The 23511-nt window shown below is 43.3% G+C and overlaps 1 protein-coding gene across 1 annotated transcript; it reads left to right on the top strand.

Moving 5' to 3' along the window:
• Positions 1-1906: 1906 nt before the first annotated feature.
• Positions 1907-22326, top strand: dis3l (DIS3 like exosome 3'-5' exoribonuclease). Its single transcript, XM_052129556.1, has 17 exons — positions 1907-2080; positions 2528-2681; positions 9053-9181; positions 9432-9567; positions 10551-10718; positions 11883-11961; positions 12039-12218; positions 12358-12527; positions 12694-12855; positions 13981-14228; positions 14442-14534; positions 14622-15146; positions 17860-18014; positions 18324-18502; positions 18592-18737; positions 19344-19515; positions 19645-22326. Exons 1-17 carry the CDS (start codon positions 1951-1953, stop codon positions 19987-19989), a joined length of 3171 nt encoding a protein of 1056 aa, XP_051985516.1. The 5' UTR covers positions 1907-1950; the 3' UTR covers positions 19990-22326.
• The last annotated feature ends 1185 nt before the right edge of the window (positions 22327-23511 follow it).

Below are 23511 nucleotides of genomic sequence, written 5' to 3'. Positions count from 1 at the left end.
TTTATGTCTTTGGCAATACCTTTTAAGTAGAATGTATTAATGTGTATCAAATGAAAGGGTACAATGGGGCGAAAGGCACCCCTTAAGGAAATTTAGCTTTTTTCTGGTCACAAAATACATCAAGGTCAACAAGATTATTTATTTTTATTGAAAATTGATGGAGCAACATAATTTGTGTGAAAATAAATAATAATGAAAGTTTATTTCAATTAAAATTCATATTAAAAACACTTGGGGTAAAAGGCCCCTATAGGGGATTTAAAGTGATATCATGTAGATACTGGGGCAATAGTTACAGGGCACAATTTGCCAACAAATGCAAATAATTCTGAGACACAGGGATGCTTTTTTGAGTAACAAATTAAGATTATGCTTAAGATAACTATTTCAGAAAAAGTCAAACATTTCCAGGGGTGTAAAGTAATTGAGTAAAAATACTTAGTAGCCTGTTGTACTAAAATCTTATTTTTGAGGATTTGTACTTTACTCGAGTGCAATTTAAACTGAATATTTGTACATTCACTTAATTATATTTCCACAGAAATATAGTACTTTTTACTCCTTACAGTTTTATTAAAACTTGTAAAGTACTCTGTGGCAGGGCGGAGGGCGGGGCAGGGTCGTGATCCTATACACCCGGTCCGAATTAGGCTAATCAAGCCTCCAAGAGGGATAAAGGTCGACTGCAGAGGATTGCGCGGGACAGAGAGATCGTTTATGGACATGTCCATCATGTGTGTGTTTGTCTTCTGTTTTAGTTTATTATTAAACCATTATTTATATCGTCAAGCTGGTCCTCGCCTCCTCCTTTACACTGGTGCCGAAACCCGGGAAGGAGGAGGGATACGTCGTAGTAGAGTTCTCGCCACTACCGTCCACCCCAATGGAGCAGCCGCGGCCATCTGCCGGGGGACGAGGAGCCCAGCCGCCTGGAAGAGGACGATGGCCACCGACCGCGAGGGGAGAAGGGGCTCCTAACCGACTGCCTGGAGCGGTCAGGGCCGCTGCCAGGGGCGAGGGAGACCCCTTCAGTTCCCCGAGAACGAGCACCTCTAGTGCTTATTCCACCAGGAAAATGCAGTTGCGTACAACAGGCCACATAAAAATAAAAAATGTATTTACTGTAACATGTTTCTATGACCAGGTTGCGAATACCACAGTCGTTAGAGACAGTAAAAAGGCAACTTCACAAACCAGTCGAATTTAACATCTCCTCTCACACAATCTCATCTCTTGATTTCATTATAGCGAGGAAAAACTTTTTTTTAAAAGTCTCTTTACCCCAAATACTATCCTTATTAGACAATTATTGGAAAATGTTTGCTATAATTACCTTAAACAAAACTGGAAATTATAAATAAATATTTTGTCTCAGAAGAAATTTGTTCATTTCAGGGATTTTCATTAGCTACATAAATGTGCAACATTTAAAACATCTAAAATATATTTTTAATAAATAAAATAATAATAAAAATTAGACAAAATTGCCTGAAAATCAAACTTTAGGTCTCAACAGGAATATTTTCCAGTGTATAGTGACAAACGGGTGTTTATTAAAGTGCTGTGGAAGTTTATATTTATTTACTATTTAGTGTTTTGGGTGAAAATAAAATCAATGGAGCCTTTGACCCTATAGTACCCTATTATTCTTTTGCAAGTACCGCAGTGTAACCCGAGACTTTGGAGTATCCACTTGAACATGTGTGTTTGTTTTTTAATAAAAGAGGGACGAGTCAAAATAATTTTTGTGATATTTAGTATTATGGCACAAATGCTGTTAATTGAGCCTAACTTGTATTGATCACGAATCCCTGAAGCAAGACCTCGTTTGTACACTCCAGCCCTTTAGATGGCGCAGACTCCATCCCAACACATTGAAGACAGCGATATAAACAAAGCGAAGAAGAATTGACGAAGTTGGCTGCTGTTGTTGTTTCAGAAGATCGGGCCATGATCAAAACCGAAAAGGTTTTACATTTGAAAAGCTCAAAGGGTAGAAAGGTTCGTGTGGTCCGAGAGCACTACGTGAGAAAAGGGATACCATGTTGGAGCTCAATCTGTCCTGCAAATTGTCCGAACAGTAAGAACATTCATACAGTCAGCCATCACAGTTAGGGAGGGAACTGATAATGGCACATGCGTACTGACGTTTTAACGCGTAAAAATGTTGTCTTGTAGCGTTGGTTTATCATGAGATTAATTCTATCAACGTTTTTAGAATTCTGATAATGTGTTCTTAATTGTAAAAAATCATACATAATAAATGGTTTGCAATATAATATCCCTTCTGTCCTAACGTTTTGTTAAAATGTCGTTTGTGTTATGTTTTAAGTGCTGGTGTCCCCACTGCCCTGTAGGCTTATTTACCAGATCTAGCAGTAAGACTTTCTTTGTCAACCAGCTTCACAAACCTTTTACTAGACCAACATGGAAAGCGCTTATGTGCTATTGTTTAAGGATTTTGAACGTGTAAATGTCTTTAAATGTAAAAAAAATAAACTTAAGGTGACCAATTATGCTCCAATAGATGGAAAGGTGCTGTCCAGCGATGTGACCCACTATGTGGTTCCGGATGTGGGAGTGGTTCGGGATTTCCTGGAGATTCTGGAGTTCAGGGAGCTGCAGGGGGTCGTATTCACCCAGACTGCCTACCAGATTGTTCAGCACACCCGTGGACGCAGGTCAGCCGCTCAAACATCATACATGACTTCACTTTATTTGGTATTTGTCAAATTGTGCATGCTTGAATAATCTGTACTTTTAAAACCTTTTTAAAAAAGGGAACCTTTTTCCCTTTCAAATTTTTACAAAATGGTCCGCAAGCTGTACAATTGCTTGCAATTTGTTATTGTGGGTTCAAATTAATGTACGCATTCCGCTATGTGCTCATGCACCAAGAAAAAATATGTTTTAAAGATCTTTCTATTATACAATATCTTGCGTTGTTATTATTTACAATTATTTCGAATCACTATTTTTTGCAATTAATGGAATCAAAGCCATTTTTTGCTTCACATATTATTTCTTGAATGGCGTTGCAGGCCATGTAAAATGATCTCGTGGCCCTGAGGCCGGACATTCCCCCTTTCTGTTTTGAGTGAGTAAAGCAACTAGGGAATTGGAAGGATTTCTTTAATGATTGCTTTCATAGTTCTCTTACGAGAGGTTCTCTCGTATTGCGTAAGCTAGCTTACGCTACGGGAAAGATTAATCTTTTCTGAGATATTGAAGCCAAAAAATTATCCTTAATTTTTGTATCCATTGTCAACGCAGTGCGGCAGCTGCAGACCTTGAGCGGGCTAGCTAGCGAGCTCATAGGTTGCTCTGCGGCAACTGCTGCAGCCTATAGATCGAGCTTGGGCTGAACTCGCATCCAATGAGAGGCGTCCGCGCTCACTGCAACAAAGCCCGCCAAAATGGGCGTGACTAGAGTGCATATAAGCGTAGTTCGTAGGCTGGAACCCTGATTTTCATCTCTTCGGCTGAAACTCTTCGCATCTCTGAACTGGAAGCCGCGTCGCCGTTCGAGGGGCATCAAGCAAGCGTGGACAGCGCCGAAGAAGCCGGCCGTCTTCGCCACCTTCAGCCGTCCTGCGAAGCTACGCCATCCAGCGACGTATCCTTTTAAAGCAAGCTAGTTCTTATGAACTTCACAAAAGAGTACGAGCGTCTTTTAAAGATGCCTCGCTCCACTTGCGCCTCATGCCGCCCCTCTCAGCACCGGAGACCGCCACGTCATCTGCGCTCTCTGCCTGGGACTGGGGCATGCAGAGCTCGCCTCGCTGAAGGCGGATGCGATCTCTGCGAGGAGCTTCGATGTCGACCCCGCGGGCTCGACTCGAGCGCTCAGGACCGAGCCGCCGCCGACTTCCATTTAGCCGCAGCAGTAAAAGCGCCGCTCTCAAAGGCTGCCGGAACCAGTGGTAGAAGCGATTGCCTCGCCGGAGCCCTCCCTCGAAGCATCGCCTTCACCCTCCCCGCCCACCGGGACGCGCAGTTGCCGCCGAGCGGCTGCTCTGCTGCCATCTCGGACGAAGAAGCGGAGGATAAGGGCTGTTCCATCATGGCTTCGACAGCGAGGAGTGGTCAGGCTCACACGCCTCCTCCTCGCCCAGGAATCCAGCAGGACCCGCCCGAGTCGGCGGGGAACTAACGCCTCCTCACACAGGCCGCCGACCGCCTCGGGCTCGAGTGGTCACCGCCCCTGAGCAGGCTCCCAACAGACTCCACGCCGCACCTTTGCCCGCCCTCCGCGAGATGGCGGTCTAAGCTGGTGCTCCCGCCTAAGGCCTGCAGAACTACTTCCGCCTGTGTTGGCGCGCCTATACCGCCGCCGGCCAAGCCGCAACTGCTCTGCATTCCATGGCCGCCTTACAGACAGAGGCTGTTTCAGATCTGACTAGCCGACTTGGGAGAAGCTGAACGCACTACGCGCCGCTCTCTCTGTCCGTTCTCTTCGGTTCCGCGGTGAGTGGCATTGTTGACCGTTCCGAGCCCAAGCCATGAATCTCTTTCTGCCTCGTCGCGCTAGCTCCTCTGCAGGCCGCCCACGTGACCAGCCTCCTGCACGAGCCTCTTCACAGTGCCCAGCTCAACAAGCCAGACTTCTCAGCGCCGACAGGGCGGCCGCCTCGATCGAGGCTCAGACAGCCGCCGCAGACCGCCGCCTCTGCGGGCCTCGGCCTAAGATTGTACTGAAACCTGAGCAACCGAAGTCCTCCTAGCGTTGTTGAGAAAACGACGGCTCAGTCCCGCCACGGCCGGACCACCGTCAAAGCTTCGCCCCTGTCAGTCCCCTTCTCTCAGGCTACTGCAGTGGTGGATTCAGCAGCCAACAAGCCGGTGATATTACCCGCTTGCCTGCACTCAAACGCCGTTTCCACGGCGACTCAAAATAAAGCCTTATGTGTAGAAAATGTGCCCACAATTCAGTGTTCACCCCTACACACAAGCATTACACGTCCCGTGTCCCTATCAGAGCACACTCACATAAAGCGGTTACGACCGCCGAGTGTTAGGGTTAATAAACGCACCCACTAATCCGTCGCGGCGCCCATTCTCTGGCCGCTCTGTCACACGACCAGCCTTATGTGTAGAAAATGTGCCCACAATCTAGTGTTCACCTCTACACACAAGCATTACACGCCCGTGTCCCCATCAGAGCACACTCAAAAGCGGTTACTGAACCACTCGAGTGTTAGAGTCAATAAATGCGCCACGAATACGCGCGCGCTCCATTCTCTGCCCGCTCTGTCACACGGCCAGCAAACACTTCTCTGTATGTAAGTCCCGTGCTCGTGGCTATGCTTACGCATCACTTAACAGACGTGACTCTTTCCCCATTTGCCTCAATCGGAAGTCACTCACAGAACAGCCTGTCCATGCTGTCTCGCGAGCAGTCCAGCATAAGCACAGTAAGCGCCACACATTCTGTTCAGCTGCTGTAGCGGCAATCAGAGCGATTTGGCCATTCACCCTCTAACATTACGCTTCAAAGCGTGGGAAGATATTCCAGGGATATCCGAATGGTTGTTAAGCACAATAAAACAGGGCTATTTGCTACAGTTCGATCGCCGCCCTCCTTGCTTCAGAGCTGCTCGAAACTACTTTGAACACGGAAGCAGCATGCATGCTTCGCTCAGAAATAGCAAACCTTCTGTGCAAAAGGGCCATAGAGAGAGTGCCGCCTCCCTGAGCGAAGTCGGGGTTTTACAGCCGTTATTTTCTTGTCCCCAAGAAAGACGGTGGCCTCAGACCAATATTAGATCTCAGGGTTTTGAACAAAGCGCTTGCAAAAGACCGTTCAAAATGCTTACAACCAGCAAACTCCTCGCGCGATGTGCCTAGGGGACTGGTTTATTTCTCTCGATCTGAAAAATGCATACTTTCAGATTCAGATAAATCCCGTCACAGGCCATTCTTGAGATTCGCCGACGGCCAGGTTTATCAATACACCGCCCTTCCGCTCGCCTGTCCTTAGCACCTCGTACTTTCACGAAGTGCATGGACGCTGGCGCCGCACCCTCGCGGAGTCAGGGTTTGCGAATTCTGAACTATTTGGACGATTGGCTGATTTTGGCACAATCACATACGGAGCTTCTGTCTCACAGGACAGTTCTCCTCAGTCATCTGAACAGTTTGGGCCTTGCAGTCAATTGGACCAAGAGCTCACTACAGCCCAGTCAGGCAATTTCCTTCCTTGGAATAGAACTAGACTCAGTGGCAATGACGGCTCGCTTATCTACACAGCCGCCGTGTGCAGCGACTAGCCAGCGTCATTTCAGATGAACAGCCTCACACCTCTGAAGAAATTTCAGAGAGTGCTAGGCTACATGGCCTCAGCCGCAGCAGTACTTCAGCTGGGTTTACTGCACATCGCCCGCTTCAGCATTGGCTAAACACCGCGTCTCGCCGGGCTTGGGCCACAGGCCGCCAGCCCATCAAGGTGACTCAGACCTGTATTTCAGCTCTGCAGCCCTGGACAGTGGCCGAATGGTATCAGCGGGAGTGACAATGGGAGCTGTATCTCGCCGAAAGTCATCTCGACAGACGCGTCCAACACGGGTTGGGGCGCGGTCCGCGAGGGCTCTCCGGTTTTCGCCTATGGTCAGTTCAGGAAAAGCTCCTTCACATAAATTGTCTGGAAATGATAGCGGTCGAGCACGCCGCGGCGCTTTCTCCCGGTCATTCAGGGTCACCACGCCCTGGTCCGCTCGACAACAGATCTGTGGTATCCTACCTAAACCGCCAGGGCGGTGTCAGATCCAGGAACCTCTTCCATCTGACCTAAACGCATACTGAGTTGGTCCCAGTGCCACCTGCGCCGCTGAGGGTGACGCGACGTGCCAGGCCACCTGAACGACGGCCCGACAGACTGTCCAGAGACAATATTCCCACAGGGAATGGTCCCTGCACGCTCAAACAGTCCAGACGCTATGGCACCTATTCGGCAGAGCGGAGATAGACCTCTTTGCATCCAAAGAGAACTCTCACTGCCCAATATTTTTCTCGAAGCGAGGACGCCGCTGGCCCAGGACTGGCCCAGACGCCCGCTTACGCCTTCCCTCCCGCCTCGCTATTGCCACAGGTAATGCAGAGGATCAGGGAACGCGCCACTCGGTGCTCCTCATAGCCCCACGCTGGGAGAATCAGACATGGTTCCCGGAGCTTACGCAGCTGTCACTGACAGCCGCGGGCCCATCCCAGTGAGAGCAGATTTCCTCTCTCAAGCTCGCAGCACAATCTGGCATCCCCACCCAGAGCACTGGGCTGCATGCGTGGGTGATCAACGACTACCTGTCGCTCTGCCAGAAGGAGTAATAAACACCATCATACACGCTAGAGCCCCTTCCACGAGAAGACTCTATGCGCCAAAATGGTCTGTGTTCTCAAAATGGTGCACCGACCGAGACCTGGACCCGCTGGACATGTGGGGTGTCGTCGCTGCTCAGTATTTCTACAAGAGCTGCTGGATAAGGGCAGATCCCCATCCACGCCAAAGTGTAGTGGCGGCCGCTGCGGCGCTCGCTGAACCCCTGCACGCCAGTCATGGGGTAAAAACGAGCTGGTCATCCGCTTCCTCAGGGAGCTAGAAGGATGAACCCCCGCGCTTCCATCGGTTCCTATCTGGGATCTTTCTATAGTTCTCGAAACTATGAAAGCCCCCTTTCGAACCACTTCAATCCGTGGATTTGAAATACCTTTCACTCAAACCGCTTTTCTGACTGCCCTGTCATCAGTCAAACGTGTGGGAGACCTTCCACGCTGTCTGTCACGCTGCGTGTCTTGAGTTTGGACCAAGTGACTCCAAGGTCATTTTAAAGCCTAGACACGGCTATGTTCCCAAGGTGATCGGTACTCCTTTCAGAGCACAGGTCATTTCCCTATCGGCGCTGCCAGCACCCGATAGCTGAACGCGACGCCAATCTCCTTTGCCCGGTCAGAGCACTGAGATTGTATACTGCGCGCTCCGCCGCTTTCAGACGCTCTGAGCAGCTTTTCGCTTCGCTCGGAGGGCACACCAAAGGTCTCGCCATCGAAACAGACACTATCTAGATGGATAGTGGACGCTATTGCTGCTGCATACGCCGTCAAAGACCTGCCATGCCCGTTGGGCATTAGGGCTCACTCCACTAGAGGCATGGCATCCTCGTGGGCATGGTCCAGCGGGATTTCCATTCACGACATATGTGTGGCAGCGGATGGACTTCCCTCCACCTTTGTCAGATTTTACAATATGGAAGTGCCCGCTCTGCAGGCAAAACTACTAGCGGTTTATCACGCTACAGCTCCCCTGGTGAGCTGCACTGATGGGACACATTCCACACAGACCGGCACCGCCGCTCTGTCGCTCCCTTCCCACTATGTGCTTATGTATTACACAATCAATGACCCGCATTCTTGCCGGCCAAATATTATTTCCCCACTCATAAGGGCTCCCCGGTCCCCCTTAATTCCCTGGGGCTCATACAGTGGATGCTTGGCACGACGGCGTTGACAATGGGTTCCCGTAGCCTAAGCTAGCTTACGTAATACGAGAGAACCTCTTGTAAGAGAACATATCGGTTACCTAACGTAACCTCAGTTCTCTCTAGATGAGGGAACGAGTATTGCGTAGCCGCCGCGTCTCGCACCACGCAGCGACTTTTCGCTTCAGTCAATGAAAACCAGGGTTCCAGCCTACTGAACTACGCTTATATGCACTCTAGTCACGCCCATTTTGGCGGGCTTTGTTGCAGTGAGCGCCGGACGCTTCTCATTGGATGCGAGTTCAGCCCAATCTCGCTCTATAGGCTGCAGCAGTTGCCGCAGAGCAACCTATGATCTCGCTAGCTAGCCCGCTCAAGGTCTGCAGCTGCCGCACTGCGTTGACAATGGATACAAAAATTAAGGATAATTTTTTGGCTTCAATATCTCAGAAAAGATGAATCTTTCCCGTAGCGTAAGCTAGCTTACGCAATACTCGTTCCCTCATCTAGAGAGAACCGAGGTTACGTTAGGTAACCGATACGTTTCATTGTTTTGAGATGGTTGCTATCTTTTCTTTGTGCAGGCACTATAATAGACTGCGTGCTCTCTTGAAGGACCCTCGCCATGATTGTGTGCTGTTTGCCAATGAGTTTCAGCAGGACTGCTACTGCCCCAGAGACAAGGGCGAGTCTCAGGACAAATGGCATACAAGGTGAGGTTTAAATGTATTGTTTTCATCATAATACATACGATTTAAAACACATAAGATCTTTGATCAATCTCTTAGGTTGAATGAAATGCATTTCAACTTGAATTGGCAAGAAATTATAGGAGTTTGCAGTACGTCCCCTCATTTTTTAAGCAAATAAGGAATAGTCAACCTGATCAGATGACTGATCCTAGCTGCAGACTAGTTCAATCATTAAAAGTAATAATTGTATTTTTTGTTCACTTTGTTCCAGATGTGTGTACCATGCAGCAGTTTGGTATTTTAATCATCTTGCTGGACTTAGGCCGGTCGTAATGCTTACGGAAGACTGCGACGCGATATCAGAATGCAATGCCTTAAACAGTGGAGTGTATGTCATCTCAACTCGGGTATGCTCTTTTATTTTATTTCCTTTTAAATCAGCAATGTTTGTCTTATGAAAATTGAGAAGGGATGGGTTTAGACAGAATTAAAGGGGCACTTAGTCAGTTTTTGCTAATAAAAAAGATTAACACATAAAGACATGAACAGAATCTTTTAGAAATATTTAGAAAATGATGTACACACATTAGACAAAGACTCCAGTTATATCAGAAACCCAATAAAATATGTTTAATTTTAAATTGAGTGTGTCGCCCCCTCATGGATGCTGCCATGTTGACAGCACATGACTGTGTTATGCAATATACAGTCACTACCACTAATAATAACATGTTTGCTTTATATAGGGCTTTTAGCCAATGCTCATACATTAAAGTACATGAAAACAAGACAAGCAAATAAAACAAGCACAATATACTTAATACAAACAACAATGGAGCCCAAGGCAACAGTATAGTCCAGAGTGATGGTATGGTGATTGATCAACAGGAGTGTGATCCACCAGAATATCCAAACAGAATGAGTCCAAGTGTAAAGATAAAATGTCCAAACAAGAAGTCACAGCTGGAGTCATAAAACAAACCACTACTACCTGCAGCTCGTACAGTGCGGATGGTCTACAGCTAGCAGAGAGTTTGTGAGTCACGGCTTCCTGGTCACAGTCCTGGTCGCAACAATGTGTGTGAAAATTTGTTGGATTAATTCAAGAAAATCCTTAATTTGGATGTGTGTATTACGAGACGGAGAAAAACACAGACTAAAAGTAACGAAACAGAGGAAAAACAAACATCTTTGGTGTGCAGCGGAAGCACTTTGGAAACAAACATCCAGTATCTATGATGATATGTGTCCAAAACCAGCATTACCACTGTGATCGATGGGATGAGGAGTCAACTGAGTGCACCTTTTTGCATTTCAAGAAATAATTAGAGTGCATTAAATTAAGACCAAAATAACAGCCCATTAATAACATCTATGTATGCACTTGTAGGAGTACCTGAAAAGTTTCTGTCCAGACCTGCAGGCAGCCCAAGATCTGTATAACTCCATTGCTCAGACCCTGCAAGAGCGAGAGAGTGAAGGAGTAGAGAAAGTGCACGCTGAACACTTGCCTGCGGAGGTCTTGGAGGCTGGTATTAAATCTGGCAGGTACATCCAGGTTAGTCCCCATCATTTAGAGATCCTTTTGTTACTTTAAAGGGATAGTCCACCCAAAAATATTGTCATTGTTTACTCACCCTCATGTCTTTCCAAACCCATATGACTTTATTGTCCTGGAGATCTTGGACACAATTGGGGCTTCTCCACTGCATGGTACAGCTCGATTCTACTCATGTTTTTGGGGGTTTTCCAGTGTGGATGGTACCTGGTACCTGATACTATTTTTAGTACCACCTCGGTCGAGGTTCCAAGCGAGCCAAGCCAATACTAAATGTGACGTCAAAACCCTGCAGATCACTGATTGGTCAGAGAGAATCGTCACTACAAGCGTTACTGGATTTGCCACACGCAACATCAACCCGCTAGTTTTAAAGTTAGCAACAGCGATAGCAGTATCATTTGTTCCCGTGACTTTCGAATTGTAAAAAGAAATGGCTGTGCGCAAAACCACGCCGTGGTCCTCTCATTAGTGATGAACGAAACGTGACTACAGAAATATCAAGGATCACAACAGCCAGAGTGGTTCAAACAGAAGAAAGTGGAAGTGGTTCGACCAAATGGACGCTATCTATGGCAATAGACCGGTGAGCAATGGGAGGGAGAGTACCCTGGACTTGGCCACGGCATTGTTGGAATCCACGATGGAGGATTGTACATTTTGTTATGTTAACTCTATACTCTGCTTGAAAGCTTCACTTTATTTAGTTGACCAGCTACTGGAAGTTTGTTTCTAAAACAACCAGGCCAATTTAACTGTTTACTTGTGTAAAATCACCATGTAACAACTGCTTTATGCAGCACAATGAGCTAGTAGATAACAGCTAGCGGTTGTGTTATTGTTTATGGTCAGTAATGTTTGTGTCGTGTTTAAGCTGATGTCACGGCAGTAGAGGTGGCGCAACTATGACGATCATCCGATAATCCCACCCACGCTGAGGCGGCACTAAACTGCAGTGGAAAAGCAAGCTCAGAAAAGTGAAGCGAGCAGAGTTGAGTCGAGCCGTAACGTGACTGAGGCTGTCAGGCCCTAATATTTTGTGTGACATCTCCTTTTGTGTTCCATGGAAGAAAGTCATACGGGTTTGAAACAACGTGAGGGTGAATGATTAGATACAGTTTACTTACAGAAATTACATTCCAATCCACTCTCTACCTTTTTAAGGGCAATCTCAGTGTGAACAAACATCGAGCACAGCATGAAGCTTTTGTCCGTTATGAGGGCTCTACCAGCAAGAATACAGGTCTATTTTAATGATAACTGATAGTGTCCGATGCCTTTTTACCTTACCTGACCTTGTCTTTATTATCCTGTGTTTAGAGCTAAACAGTGATGTGCTGATCAACGGAATGAAGCATCGTAACCGTGCAGTCCATGGAGATGTGGTCGTCATAGAACTGTTGCCATGTAACGAGTGGAAGGGCCGGACCATGGCACTAACAGAGGGTCAGGGGGAGGAGCGGTCACAGGAGGACACACAGAGCCAGCCCATGCCCACAGGTAACCATCATTAGAACTTTATATAGTTATAACATGTGGTCTAAGCAGAACTTGGTACTTCACAATGATAGACTGACTTACAGTATACACAAGCACATACACATTGACAGTATACATGTTTTCGCTCTCTTTCTTATAGGCAGGGTGGTGGGTGTTCTGCAGAGGAACTGGAGAGACTACGTAGCGAGCGTTCCTCCTCTTGAGGAAGTGCAGTCCCAGAGCCGAAATTCACAGAAGATTCTGGTTGTGCCCTGGGACTACCGCATCCCGAAAATCCGCATCAGCACACAGCAGGCTGAGGCACTGCAGGTCGAGATAATTTAGCATTTGAAATAGAATTATGCTATTCAGTAAAGGCTAGTTTATTTGAACCAGATATTGTTGAGTGATAACCAACATGTTATGTAATCTCAAAATTAGTGTTGACTAAATATATTGTATGTGTCTCCTTTTAAATGGCATATTTTTGGTATAGGACCACAGGATTATTGTGCGTCTGGATTCATGGGAGAGCACTTCTGTCTACCCAAATGGCCACTGTGTGAGAGTCCTGGGGAAGGCAGGAGAACTGGAGACTGAAATTCAGACCATCCTGATGGAGAACTGCATCCATGCACCACCATTCTCAGAGGCACAGGTGAGAGGTCATACAGGAACAAGTATACTGTCCCATATATGTGAGTATCTGAGATAAGAAACGGGAGAAATTTCTAATGTCAATCTTTGAATAGTTTTTTCTGGGAAGGTTCCATTTGTTAAAGGAATGTTCGAAGTTCAATACAAAAATGTGTAGCATTATATTGATTACTATGAAAATGTATTTAAACTCATTCATTTCTTAAAAAAAAGGGAAAATCTGGGTTTCAGTGAGGCACTTACAATGGAAGTGAATGGGGGCCAATTTTTGAACATTAAAATTACACACTTTTTCAAAAGTATTGCAACAAGACAAAAACAGTATGTGTGTAAACATGATTTTAGTGTGATAAAATCACTTACTAACCTTTTTTGTAAAGTTATAGACAACTTTACAACATTGTTGCAATGACGATGTAATGTCAACAAACCCCAAAACTAAAAATAACAATTTAAACAACTTTATAGTTCAAATAATACACAAGTTTTAGTAGAACCATTTATTTAAGTGCTTTTATAAAATTAAAAGCTTCATATTTCTGCCTTTTAAACCCTCTAAAAAGTATCCCCATTCACTTCCATTGTAAGTGCCTCACTGTGATATTGATTTTTGCTTTTCTTTTTTTTTTTTTTAGAAAAGGAGAGATGAGTCCGAATGAATTTTTGTGGTATTATGCCACAAATGCTGTTGATTGTGCTTAACTTGTATTCAACCCGGAACGTTCCTTTAATATGATGCATTAGGTATCATGAACTAACAATTAACAATATTATTTTACAGCATTTATTAATTTTGTTTAATGTTAATATAGAAGAGATCTATTTTAATTGTTGGTTTAAAAGGCATTAACTAATGTTAACATATACAACTTTTAATTGAAAAAATGTATTAGTGTATGTTGAATTCAACATTAAACAAGATTAATTAATGCTGTAGTTCATGTTAACTAATGTTAATGAATACAACCTTATTGTAAGTGTTGCCATTTATCTTTAAAAAACTTGTAAATAATAAAAGATATTGGTTAGTTGTGCCAGCTAAATGTTTCAATCTGTATCAGTAGAACAAGACAGCAAGAATAATCTGCATTACCATGAACAGCAATGTTTATGCATGTATGTTCAGTTGCGAGAGATGCCAGTTAACACAGAGGAGAACCCATGGCAGATGGACAGCAGTGAGGTATCCTCTCGGCGGGACCTGAGGGACACTCACCTGGTGTTCAGTATCGATCCTAAGGGCTGTGAGGATGTGGATGACACCTTATCTGTACGGACTCTGCCTGGGAAGCGTCTAGAGCTGGGTGTCCACATTGCTGACGTCACTCACTTTGTCAGAGAGGGCTCTCTTACAGACATAGAGGCACGCTCCAGGTATGCCGATTAATCAGTTAGTCAGCTTACAATGGAGCAATGGTGTTTATAAAATGATAGATCAGTAATTTATTTACATTTCCTGTTTTGTTAGCCACACTTATAGCAAATAATTATATGCCATATATTATAAAATCTCTGTGGTGAATGTGTATTTGTCTGTGTTTATAATAGCATCTTAATGTCACTGTGTATCCCCTTTTTTCAACCCAGAGCAACCACATACTACTTGGCTGACCGCAGATATGACATGCTGCCATCAGTACTGAGTGCTGACCTGTGCTCTCTCCTTGCAGGAGTGGACCGGTAAGTTATGAACAAATCTTTTTCTATTAATTGCCTCAGGTTCCAGGAGCATATTAAGTGACGCTTTGTAGTATCTGTTTGTTCCAGATATGCTGTGAGTGTGCTGTGGGAGCTTGATGCTGAATCTCTGGATGTGTGTATGGTTTGGTACGGCCGCACTCTCATACGCTCGTCTTATCAGCTTCATTATGAGCTTGCTCAGAGCCTGCTGAACGGGGAAGTGGTTGAAGTGCCTGAACTAGCCCAGCTCAAGGGCTCTCAGCGGGACCTGAAACTGGCCGAGCTCCTACAGGCCCTGGAGACCCTGACCAGGGTTGCCAGACACCTCCGGGCACAGAGGGATAAGGGTGGTGCTCTGGAGTTGGAAGGGGTGGAGGTGAGGGCTCAGCTGGATGAGGAAAAGAACATCACAGCCCTGGTCCCCAAACAACCTCTGGAGGTTCATGAGACTGTGGCAGAGTGTATGATCTATGCCAACCACTGGGTGGCACGCAAGATACAGAAGAGCTTTCCACACCAAGCACTTCTGCGCCATCACCCACCTCCAAAACAGGAGTTCTTCAATCAATTAATTGAAAGTGCCAAGGCCCGTGGCTTCAGTATTGATACAAGGTAAAATGCAAGAAAAAGTCTTAAATATTTAGGAATGTAACAGTATAGAAATTTTGACCAATACAAAAAACAAAACAATACTTTACGAACAATATGAGGCTAATAAACCTTGTAGATCTCTACTAATATGGTAACAGATACATATTATTAATATATATATATATATATACACACTCACCTAAAGGATTATTAGGAACACCTGTTCAATTTCTCATTAATGCAATTATCTAATCAACCAATCACATGGCAGTTGCTTCAATGCATTTAGGGGTGTGGTCCTGGTCAAGACAATCTCCTGAACTCCAAACTGAATGTCAGAATGGGAAAGAAAGGTGATTTAAGCAATTTTGAGCGTGGCATGGTTGTTGGTGCCAGGCGGGCCGGTCTGAGTATTTCACAATCTGCTCAGTTACTGGGATTTTCATACACAACCATTTCTAGGGTTTACAAAGAATGGTGCTGAAAAGGAAAAACATCCAGTATCGCGGCAGTCCTGTGGGCTGAAAATGCCTTGTTGATGCTAGAGGTCAGAGGAGAATGGGCCGACTGATTCAAGCTGATAGAAGAGCAACTTTGCCTGAAATAACCACTCGTTACAACCGAGGTATGCAGCAAAGCATTTGTGAAGCCACAACACGCACAACCTTGAGGAGGATGGGCTACAACAGCAGAAGACCCCACCGGGTACCACTCATCTCCACTACAAATAGGAAAAAGAGGCTACAATTTGCAAGAGCTCACCAAAATTGGACAGTTGAAGACTGGAAAAATGTTGCCTGGTCTGATGAGTCTCGATTTCTGTTGAGACATTCAGATGGTAGAGTCAGAATTTGGCGTAAACAGAATGAGAACATGGATCCATCATGCCTTGTTACCACTGTGCAGGCTGGTGGTGGTGGTGTAATGGTGTGGGGGATGTTTTCTTGGCACACTTTAGGCCCCTTAGTGCCAATTGGGCATCGTTTAAATGCCACGGCCTACCTGAGCATTGTTTCTGACCATGTCCATCCCTTTATGGCCACCATGTACCCATCCTCTGATGGCTACTTCCAGCAGGATAATGCACCATGTCACAAAGCTCGAATCATTTCAAATTGGTTTCTTGAACATGACAATGAGTTCACTGTACTAAAATGGACCCCACAGCCACCAGATCTCAACCCAATAGAGCATCTTTGGGATGTGGTGGAACGGGAGCGTCGTGCCCTGGATGTGCATCCCACAAATCTCCATCAACTGCAAGATGCTATCCTATCAATATGGGCCAACATTTCTAAAGAATGCTTTCAGCACCTTGTTGAATCAATGCCACGTAGAATTAAGGCAGTTCTGAAGGCGAAAGGGGGTCAAACACAGTATTAGTATGGTGTTCCTAATAATCCTTTAGGTGAGTGTATATATGATACTGTACTGTGGAAAAGAAGCATTAGATGTTTCACAAAAACATTTGTCTGAAGACGGTTATTTTATATCTTCTGCTTTAGTGTTGAAATATCAATTTTAGATTTCCAAACATTCATTTTATGAATAGAATAGAAGTGGAACAAGGAGTCCTGCAACATTTGGAGGATTTGATGTTCGACAATGAACAAGCAGTGCTTTTGATGACACAATAAATTAATGAACGTAAAGAATTAAAGAGACAAAACTTCTCAGAGCGAAAACCTGTTTGTGTGGAACTCTGCACAAATACAGCTTACTATATTTATCCATCAATCATTGTATTAGCATTAATACATTATATATATATATATATATATATATATATATATATATATATATATATATATATATATAATTTCATCAGGAGACTAAAATTTTGTCTGAAGAATCGTGAATAATGAACATTTATCCACCCCTACCAAATTTTGAGGTGTGTGTGTGTGTGTGTATATATACACACACACTGCCAATCAAAAGTTAGGAATAATGTACAGATATTGCTCTTATGGAAAGAAATTGGCATTCAACTGATCACAATGTATAGTATAGTGTATAGTTTTTTTGGTCCCTTAAGAAGTGGGAGGCACATATACAAACTGTTGTAATTCCTACACCGTTCACCTGATTTGGATGTAAATACCCTCAAATTAAAGCTGAAAGTCTGCAGTTAAAGCACATCTTGTTCGTTTCATTTCAAATCCATTGTGGTGGTGTATAGAGCCAAAAAGATTAGAATTGTGTCGATTTCCCAATATTTATGGACCTGACTGTATATATATGATGTAGTTGACCACAAACTGCCTTTTGTTTGCCTTCTGCCTTCCATAGTAATAATAATAATAAACGTGTCCAGCTCCACATTTAATTTAAAGAAATAAGCTATTCAGATTCACTTACATGTTAATAGTGTTTATACCTCGGTATACCTCAGTCTGGGTGGTAGAGGACAAATCTCAGATGCCTCCGCTTCTGAAACAGTCAGCCCACGCATCTTATCACGTGGCTCGCTATGCATGATATCGCGGAGACTCGCAGCATGTGGAGGCGCATGCTATTCTCCGCGATCCACGCACAACTTGCCACGCGCCCCATTGAGAGCGAGAACCACTAATCACGACCATGAGGAGGTTACCCCATGTGACTACTGATGTGAGACATCAGTACTCATGGAACGTCTTGTCCAATCAGATTTGAGAACTGGAACTAACTGTTGTATAATAAGGTATACACAAACATTTATGTCTTGCATGTCTCACTTTGTTTGAACTAGGTCAAACAGGGCTCTGGCTGATTCTCTGGAACGGTCTGTGGATCCTCAGGACCCCCTGGTGAACAGGATGTTGAGAATGATGGCCACACAGGCCATGTCTAATGCCCTTTACTTCTCTACAGGAACCTGCACAGAGGAGCAGTACTATCACTATGGTAAATGCCTTTGATTCTCATTATTACAGATCATGTGTTATCGTTTGATTTCAGATGATGGGAGTTTATTATTTTAGAGCAGAAGCAGTTCTTATCATAAAACAGTTAAATTGGTTGCTCGTCTGATTTAAAGTGCTTTTAGAATTCATTCATTTTGATGGACAATAAAGCCAATAAACCCTCATTTTATAGTCTGAATAATAATTAAATAACTTCAACAGACATAGTAGCATTGTGATATTTAGACTCTCTGGAATCAAGAAAAGAATGAAGGTATAGATTGTGTTTTACTCTTCATGTCATTTCTAGGTCTCGCTCTGGATCGATACACTCACTTTACCTCTCCAATCAGACGCTATGCTGATATAATAGTTCACCGGCTCCTTATTGCTGCCATTCAGCTGGAGAAGGAAGGGTCACAAATCAAGGCCTTGGCCAGTAACAAAGAACTTGAGGAGCTGTCTCAACATATCAACAATAAAAACAGGGTAAGATCAATGTATGTGCTAAGTAAAACAGTCATGTCTGTCTGGGAAATTGGCCCAACTCTTGCATAAATGTTTTTTTTGTATGACAGGCAGCGCAGCATGCACAGACGCAGTCCACGGAGCTCTTCCAGTGCCTCTTTTTCCGAGACAAAGATCCACATAAAGATGAACGTTGCATAGCAGATGGTGTGATCTATGCTGTCAGAGCTAATGGCTTTCTCGTCTTCATACCACAGTAATGACCTGTCTATGGAATAACATTTTTGTGTTTGGTGTTTTGGAGTATTTCGATAGAATTGCTATTGCATAGTAAAATTAGGTTTAAAGAGATCTGGGTCCATGGTCAGCCCATCTTCAGAGTCAAGTTAGAAACTTGGGGGTTGCCCTTGATCCGAGTCTTAAACTAGATAAGCAGATAAATGCTGTGGTTGAGTTGCTTTTTCCAAATCAGAGCAATTGCTAAGCTTAAGCGAATTGATTCAGCAAATGATTTGGAGAAAGTGATGCCTTCGTGATTTCATCGCATTTAGTTTACTGCAATGTACTTTACCTTGGATCCTGTCAGGCCTCGATTTCAAGACTGCAGCTAATTCAAAACGCAGCAGCAAGGCTGCTTGTTGGGGCAAAGAAGAGAGATCACATATCACCAACTCTGGTTTTGCTTCACTGGCAGCCAGTTGAATTTAGGATAAAATATAAGGTATTACTGTATGTGTTTAAAGCGGTCCATGGAATGGCTTCCACTTATGTGTCTGACCTCATTTCTTTACAGCAGTGAAGCTTTTAAGCTGTGAAGTTTGATGTCAAACTGCTGTAACATTTATATAACCTATTTACACAGGTATGGTTTGAAGGGAGCAGTGTACCTCAAGGATCGGGAGGGCAAGGTGGTCAGCGTCGGTGGAGATGGAAGGTGCGAGTGGCAAGCTGGAACATTGCAGAGATACCCTGATAGGATCAACACTTGCACCAGCACTGGAACTCAAACCTTTTACCTCTTTGACCATGTTACAGTAAGGAAAATCCCAACAGCAAAAATAATATCAGACAGAAGAGGTTCTGTATGCAAGTCATTGTTTATTACCATAAATGAAGTCTTATCATTTATCATTCTCCTGCATCATGTTTTTCTTCCTCTGCAGGTCCGTATCTCTATTGCACCCTCCCGTTGCCATGCCGACAGCTTGTCTCTGGAACTTATCAGCAACAAGCCCCATTGCACTGTGCAACCCGAGTCACAGCCAGCTGGTCGCGGTCGGACCGAGTTGGTTCAGGAAGTAGTGCGTTGGGCAGAGGAGGCCTCAATCCAGGCAGAGCAAGAGAGGGCAAGGAAGCCTAAACTGAGTAGGGAGGAGAGGCAGTTCAGACAAAGCAAAACGCCAAACCTCTATGCACTTCTGCAGGAGATCAGTGAGCTTTCCCTGCTGGATCAGTCTGCTTGCCACATCAGAAATGCAGAGGCACAGACTTGCACTACATCATCTTAGTTTCATTGTGCTGTAAAATTCACTAGACATAATAGGGATAGTATTATTATTACTAGATTAAAGCCATGGAAACTCCATTGAAAAGTGTTCACATGGAAAAGTCCCTCTCTCAACAAACCTAGTCAGGTACTCTGCCTATCTGTTTCCTATCAAGTCAGTGGTTTTATAACTATGAAGTTATAAAACTGAATCTCTCATAATTTACTCATATACCCTCATACCATCCCAGATGTGTATGACTTTCTATCTTCTGCTGAACACAAATTAAGATTTTTAGAAGAATTTCTCAGCTGTTTTTAACCATACAATGCATGGACCAAATGGGTGCCAACATTTTTAAGCTCCAAAATCCACATAAATGCAACATCAAAGTATTCCAGATGACTCAAGTGGATTAATTAATGTCTTCTGAAATGACATGATAGGTGGGGGTGAGAAACAGATCCATATTTACATTAAATTTTTTTTACTATAAATTCTGCTCCCTGCTCATTCACTCTCCACTATAGCTTCACTTTCCCAGTCTTTGGTGAATCACATTCTTCCTGCGTATCACCCCTACTGGGTGGGGAGGAGAATTTCTAATAAAAGCAATTGTAGTTTCTCACCTACATCTATCATATCGGTTCTTAATATATTAAAACACTGGAGTCATATGGATTACTTTTGTGCTGCCTTTGTGGAACTTGGAGCTTCAAAATTTTGGCACACATTCACTTGCATTGTGAGGACCTACAGAGCTCAAATAAAATTCTAAAAATCATCATTTCTGTTCTGTATCAATTCTCTCATCATTACAGAATTTTCATTTTTTGGGTGTACTATCCCTTTAAGAAAGCTTTAAACAACACAAAAAGGAATGAGAGAAAATGAGGCAAAACAATATTGAAAACAGAGTTTGTAACCTATATATCTTTTTTGAAGTTGATTTTTAGATCTCCTAGATAATTGCTTTATTTATGATAATGTTTTCCATTTTGATGAAGTAAAAACTTATTAGGAAAACATTTTTAGCAATAAAATATATTTTATTATATGCATCACTAATATTATTATGGTTCAGTTTTTTTCTTTACAACACACTTATTTACTGATTAATTGGTGCTGATCGTTGCATATTTTTATTTTCACTTTAATTCCACATCAGGTGAAATATCTATACAAAATACATATACATAACTCTTCATCTGGTGAATATATTGGCTATAAAAAAAAAACTTAATTTGGTAAAAATATAGAACATTTCAAAATAAAAGTCACTGGTGTACTTTGGGCTTGTTTATGGTTAAAAGTCCTGTGCTATGCTCCAAATATTATTTTTCTGGTTACTCTTGGGATTCTGGTTGCACAAACTGCATTTGGGTTTTAGTCATTTTGGATGTTTTGTAGCCTCACTGTCTGTGAATGACTTTTATAACTCTATTTAAAAAAAAAAAAAAAAAAAACCTTTTGGCTGATTAATCAATTATCTGTGTTTTCCAAAACTTTAGTTATCATTATTCGCAAAATCCACTATGGGTCGACCTCTACTACAGATAAACTGCACTTGAACTTGGATAAAATCATACAGGGTTAACTACATAAACACTTTATGTAGAATATTAAAACACAAAAAACTAACACTGACTGAAGGATTCCATAAATGTTATGAACATGGATAAAATGACCAGAAGAGTGGAATGAGATGACAAACTTTTGCAAAGTAACTTATTGGGCCAACTTCAAACACTCTGCAATACATTTGCATCGGCAATGTCCTTAAGTTTGGGCATTATGATAAAAGTCCAGCCAGCAAAGACAAATGAGAGTGGTTAATATGAAGACCATCAGCAAGGAGGGGACGTATGTATGACAGTTTGAAGAAGGAAATAAATTCACTTTTTTTTAAACGGAGTCATTTCAATATCCTCACACATGGTAATCACCAATGTGTCTGTGGCAGCGGGGGCGTGGTCAAGCGCTCGTCCGGGTGAGAAAGCGGTAAAGGCGCGTGCACCTGAGCTAAATTATGTCTAACACCTGTCTCTAATTTCAGTGAGCACGGGGAGAGCGGCATAAAACAGCCACAGAACCTCCAGTGGAGAGAGAGAGTCAGGGACAAAGAAAGCCTGTACTGGAAATGATTATTGACTGTGAAGTTGAAAAGAAAAGTTTATTAATTAAAAAGCCTTAGGCCTACCGCTGAAGTGGAAGCCCTGTTTGCTGTGTCGTCCTTCCCTCCGTGGAGAGGTGTGTTAGTGTCCAAATGAGTTGAAACACTGAAAAGCAGCCAGATTATGGTCTTTCTGTCTGTCTGCAAGGAGTTGATTTTGCATTACTCTTTTCTTTGACAAGCCAATGAGCTTCAAATGATGTTGAACACATGGCAAAGAAACATCAGTAAAAGGTATACAAACAAAAAGGTCCAACTACTGTTGTTTGGGTGTAATTTTGCAGAGCCCAAATCTTTAAAAAACATTTTTTGCAGGCCTCTTGCACAGAGCATTGCTGGGGTGCTTTTGGTACAAACTGGCTGATGGGTTCACTTGCTATCCTTAAATAAATAAAATTTATTTAAAATAAAAAGGGTGAGCTATCAGACGTCTCTGTCTCCACAAGCATATTTCTGGGGTGGCTTCAAGATTTTGTGCCCAGGAGCCTCTGCTTTCTAAATCCGTGCCTGGGAATCTGTATTCGAAAATAAGGTCCAAACTGTTCAGAGACCAGTTTCCTGTCATTCAAAGTTGCATTCATTCAAAACAGTTGTCAGTTCAGCCATTAACTGATTAGGCAGCAAGGTAGCAAGTCAGCGGCCTACGTTTTCGGATGCAGCCCAAGGTAATAGCACTTAACATGTGCTACGAGTAAATGTCTTATTAACTTTGCACTGTGTGTACAATTGGTTTGATTCTGTATTTTTTTAGTAAATGCGACTGCTAACATGGACATGCGGTTGCTGGACTACTGTGTATAATGTTATAACATTATATGTATCCAACAGGATAATACATCCTCAGTATTAAACTCACTTTTACAGATAAAAAGACCCTGCCCTCAGGGTAATGTTATATCCACATGTTATTACACGGGTCTCTGGAATACTCGACTCTGATTGGTCAAGGGTGCCATCAATAACAACTGCCCATTCGGGGATTAAGGCATATTGACCGGTCATCCGGATATTGAAAGTCATCTTTCCTACTACTTGCGTGTGAGCTCTACAAGTAAGCTAAAAAAAAAATTAAACTCAAATCTATGTTTCAAATCCACTATTTTATTTAATTGGTGAGTAGTCTTTTAATAGGCTGAATATCAAAAAGGTCATTATTTACTTAATAAATACCAACAGAACTCGGACACAAACCTGTGGTGGGATTCAGCTGTTCAGCCATTGCTTTCTTCTCACATATTAAAATAATTTCAACATTTTATGTCCTCATGTTTATTTGATTAGTAGCAGTGTAATAAGCCAGATAATGTAGGCTACAGTCAGTTGTTATGTTAGGGATAATGAACAGACAGCTGGTTGTTATTTATTTTGTG

This window comes from Xyrauchen texanus, chromosome 1, assembly GCF_025860055.1.
Source record: "Xyrauchen texanus isolate HMW12.3.18 chromosome 1, RBS_HiC_50CHRs, whole genome shotgun sequence".
Taxonomy (NCBI): Eukaryota; Metazoa; Chordata; class Actinopteri; order Cypriniformes; family Catostomidae; genus Xyrauchen; species Xyrauchen texanus.
This window is presented reverse-complemented; position numbering and strand designations above follow the sequence as displayed.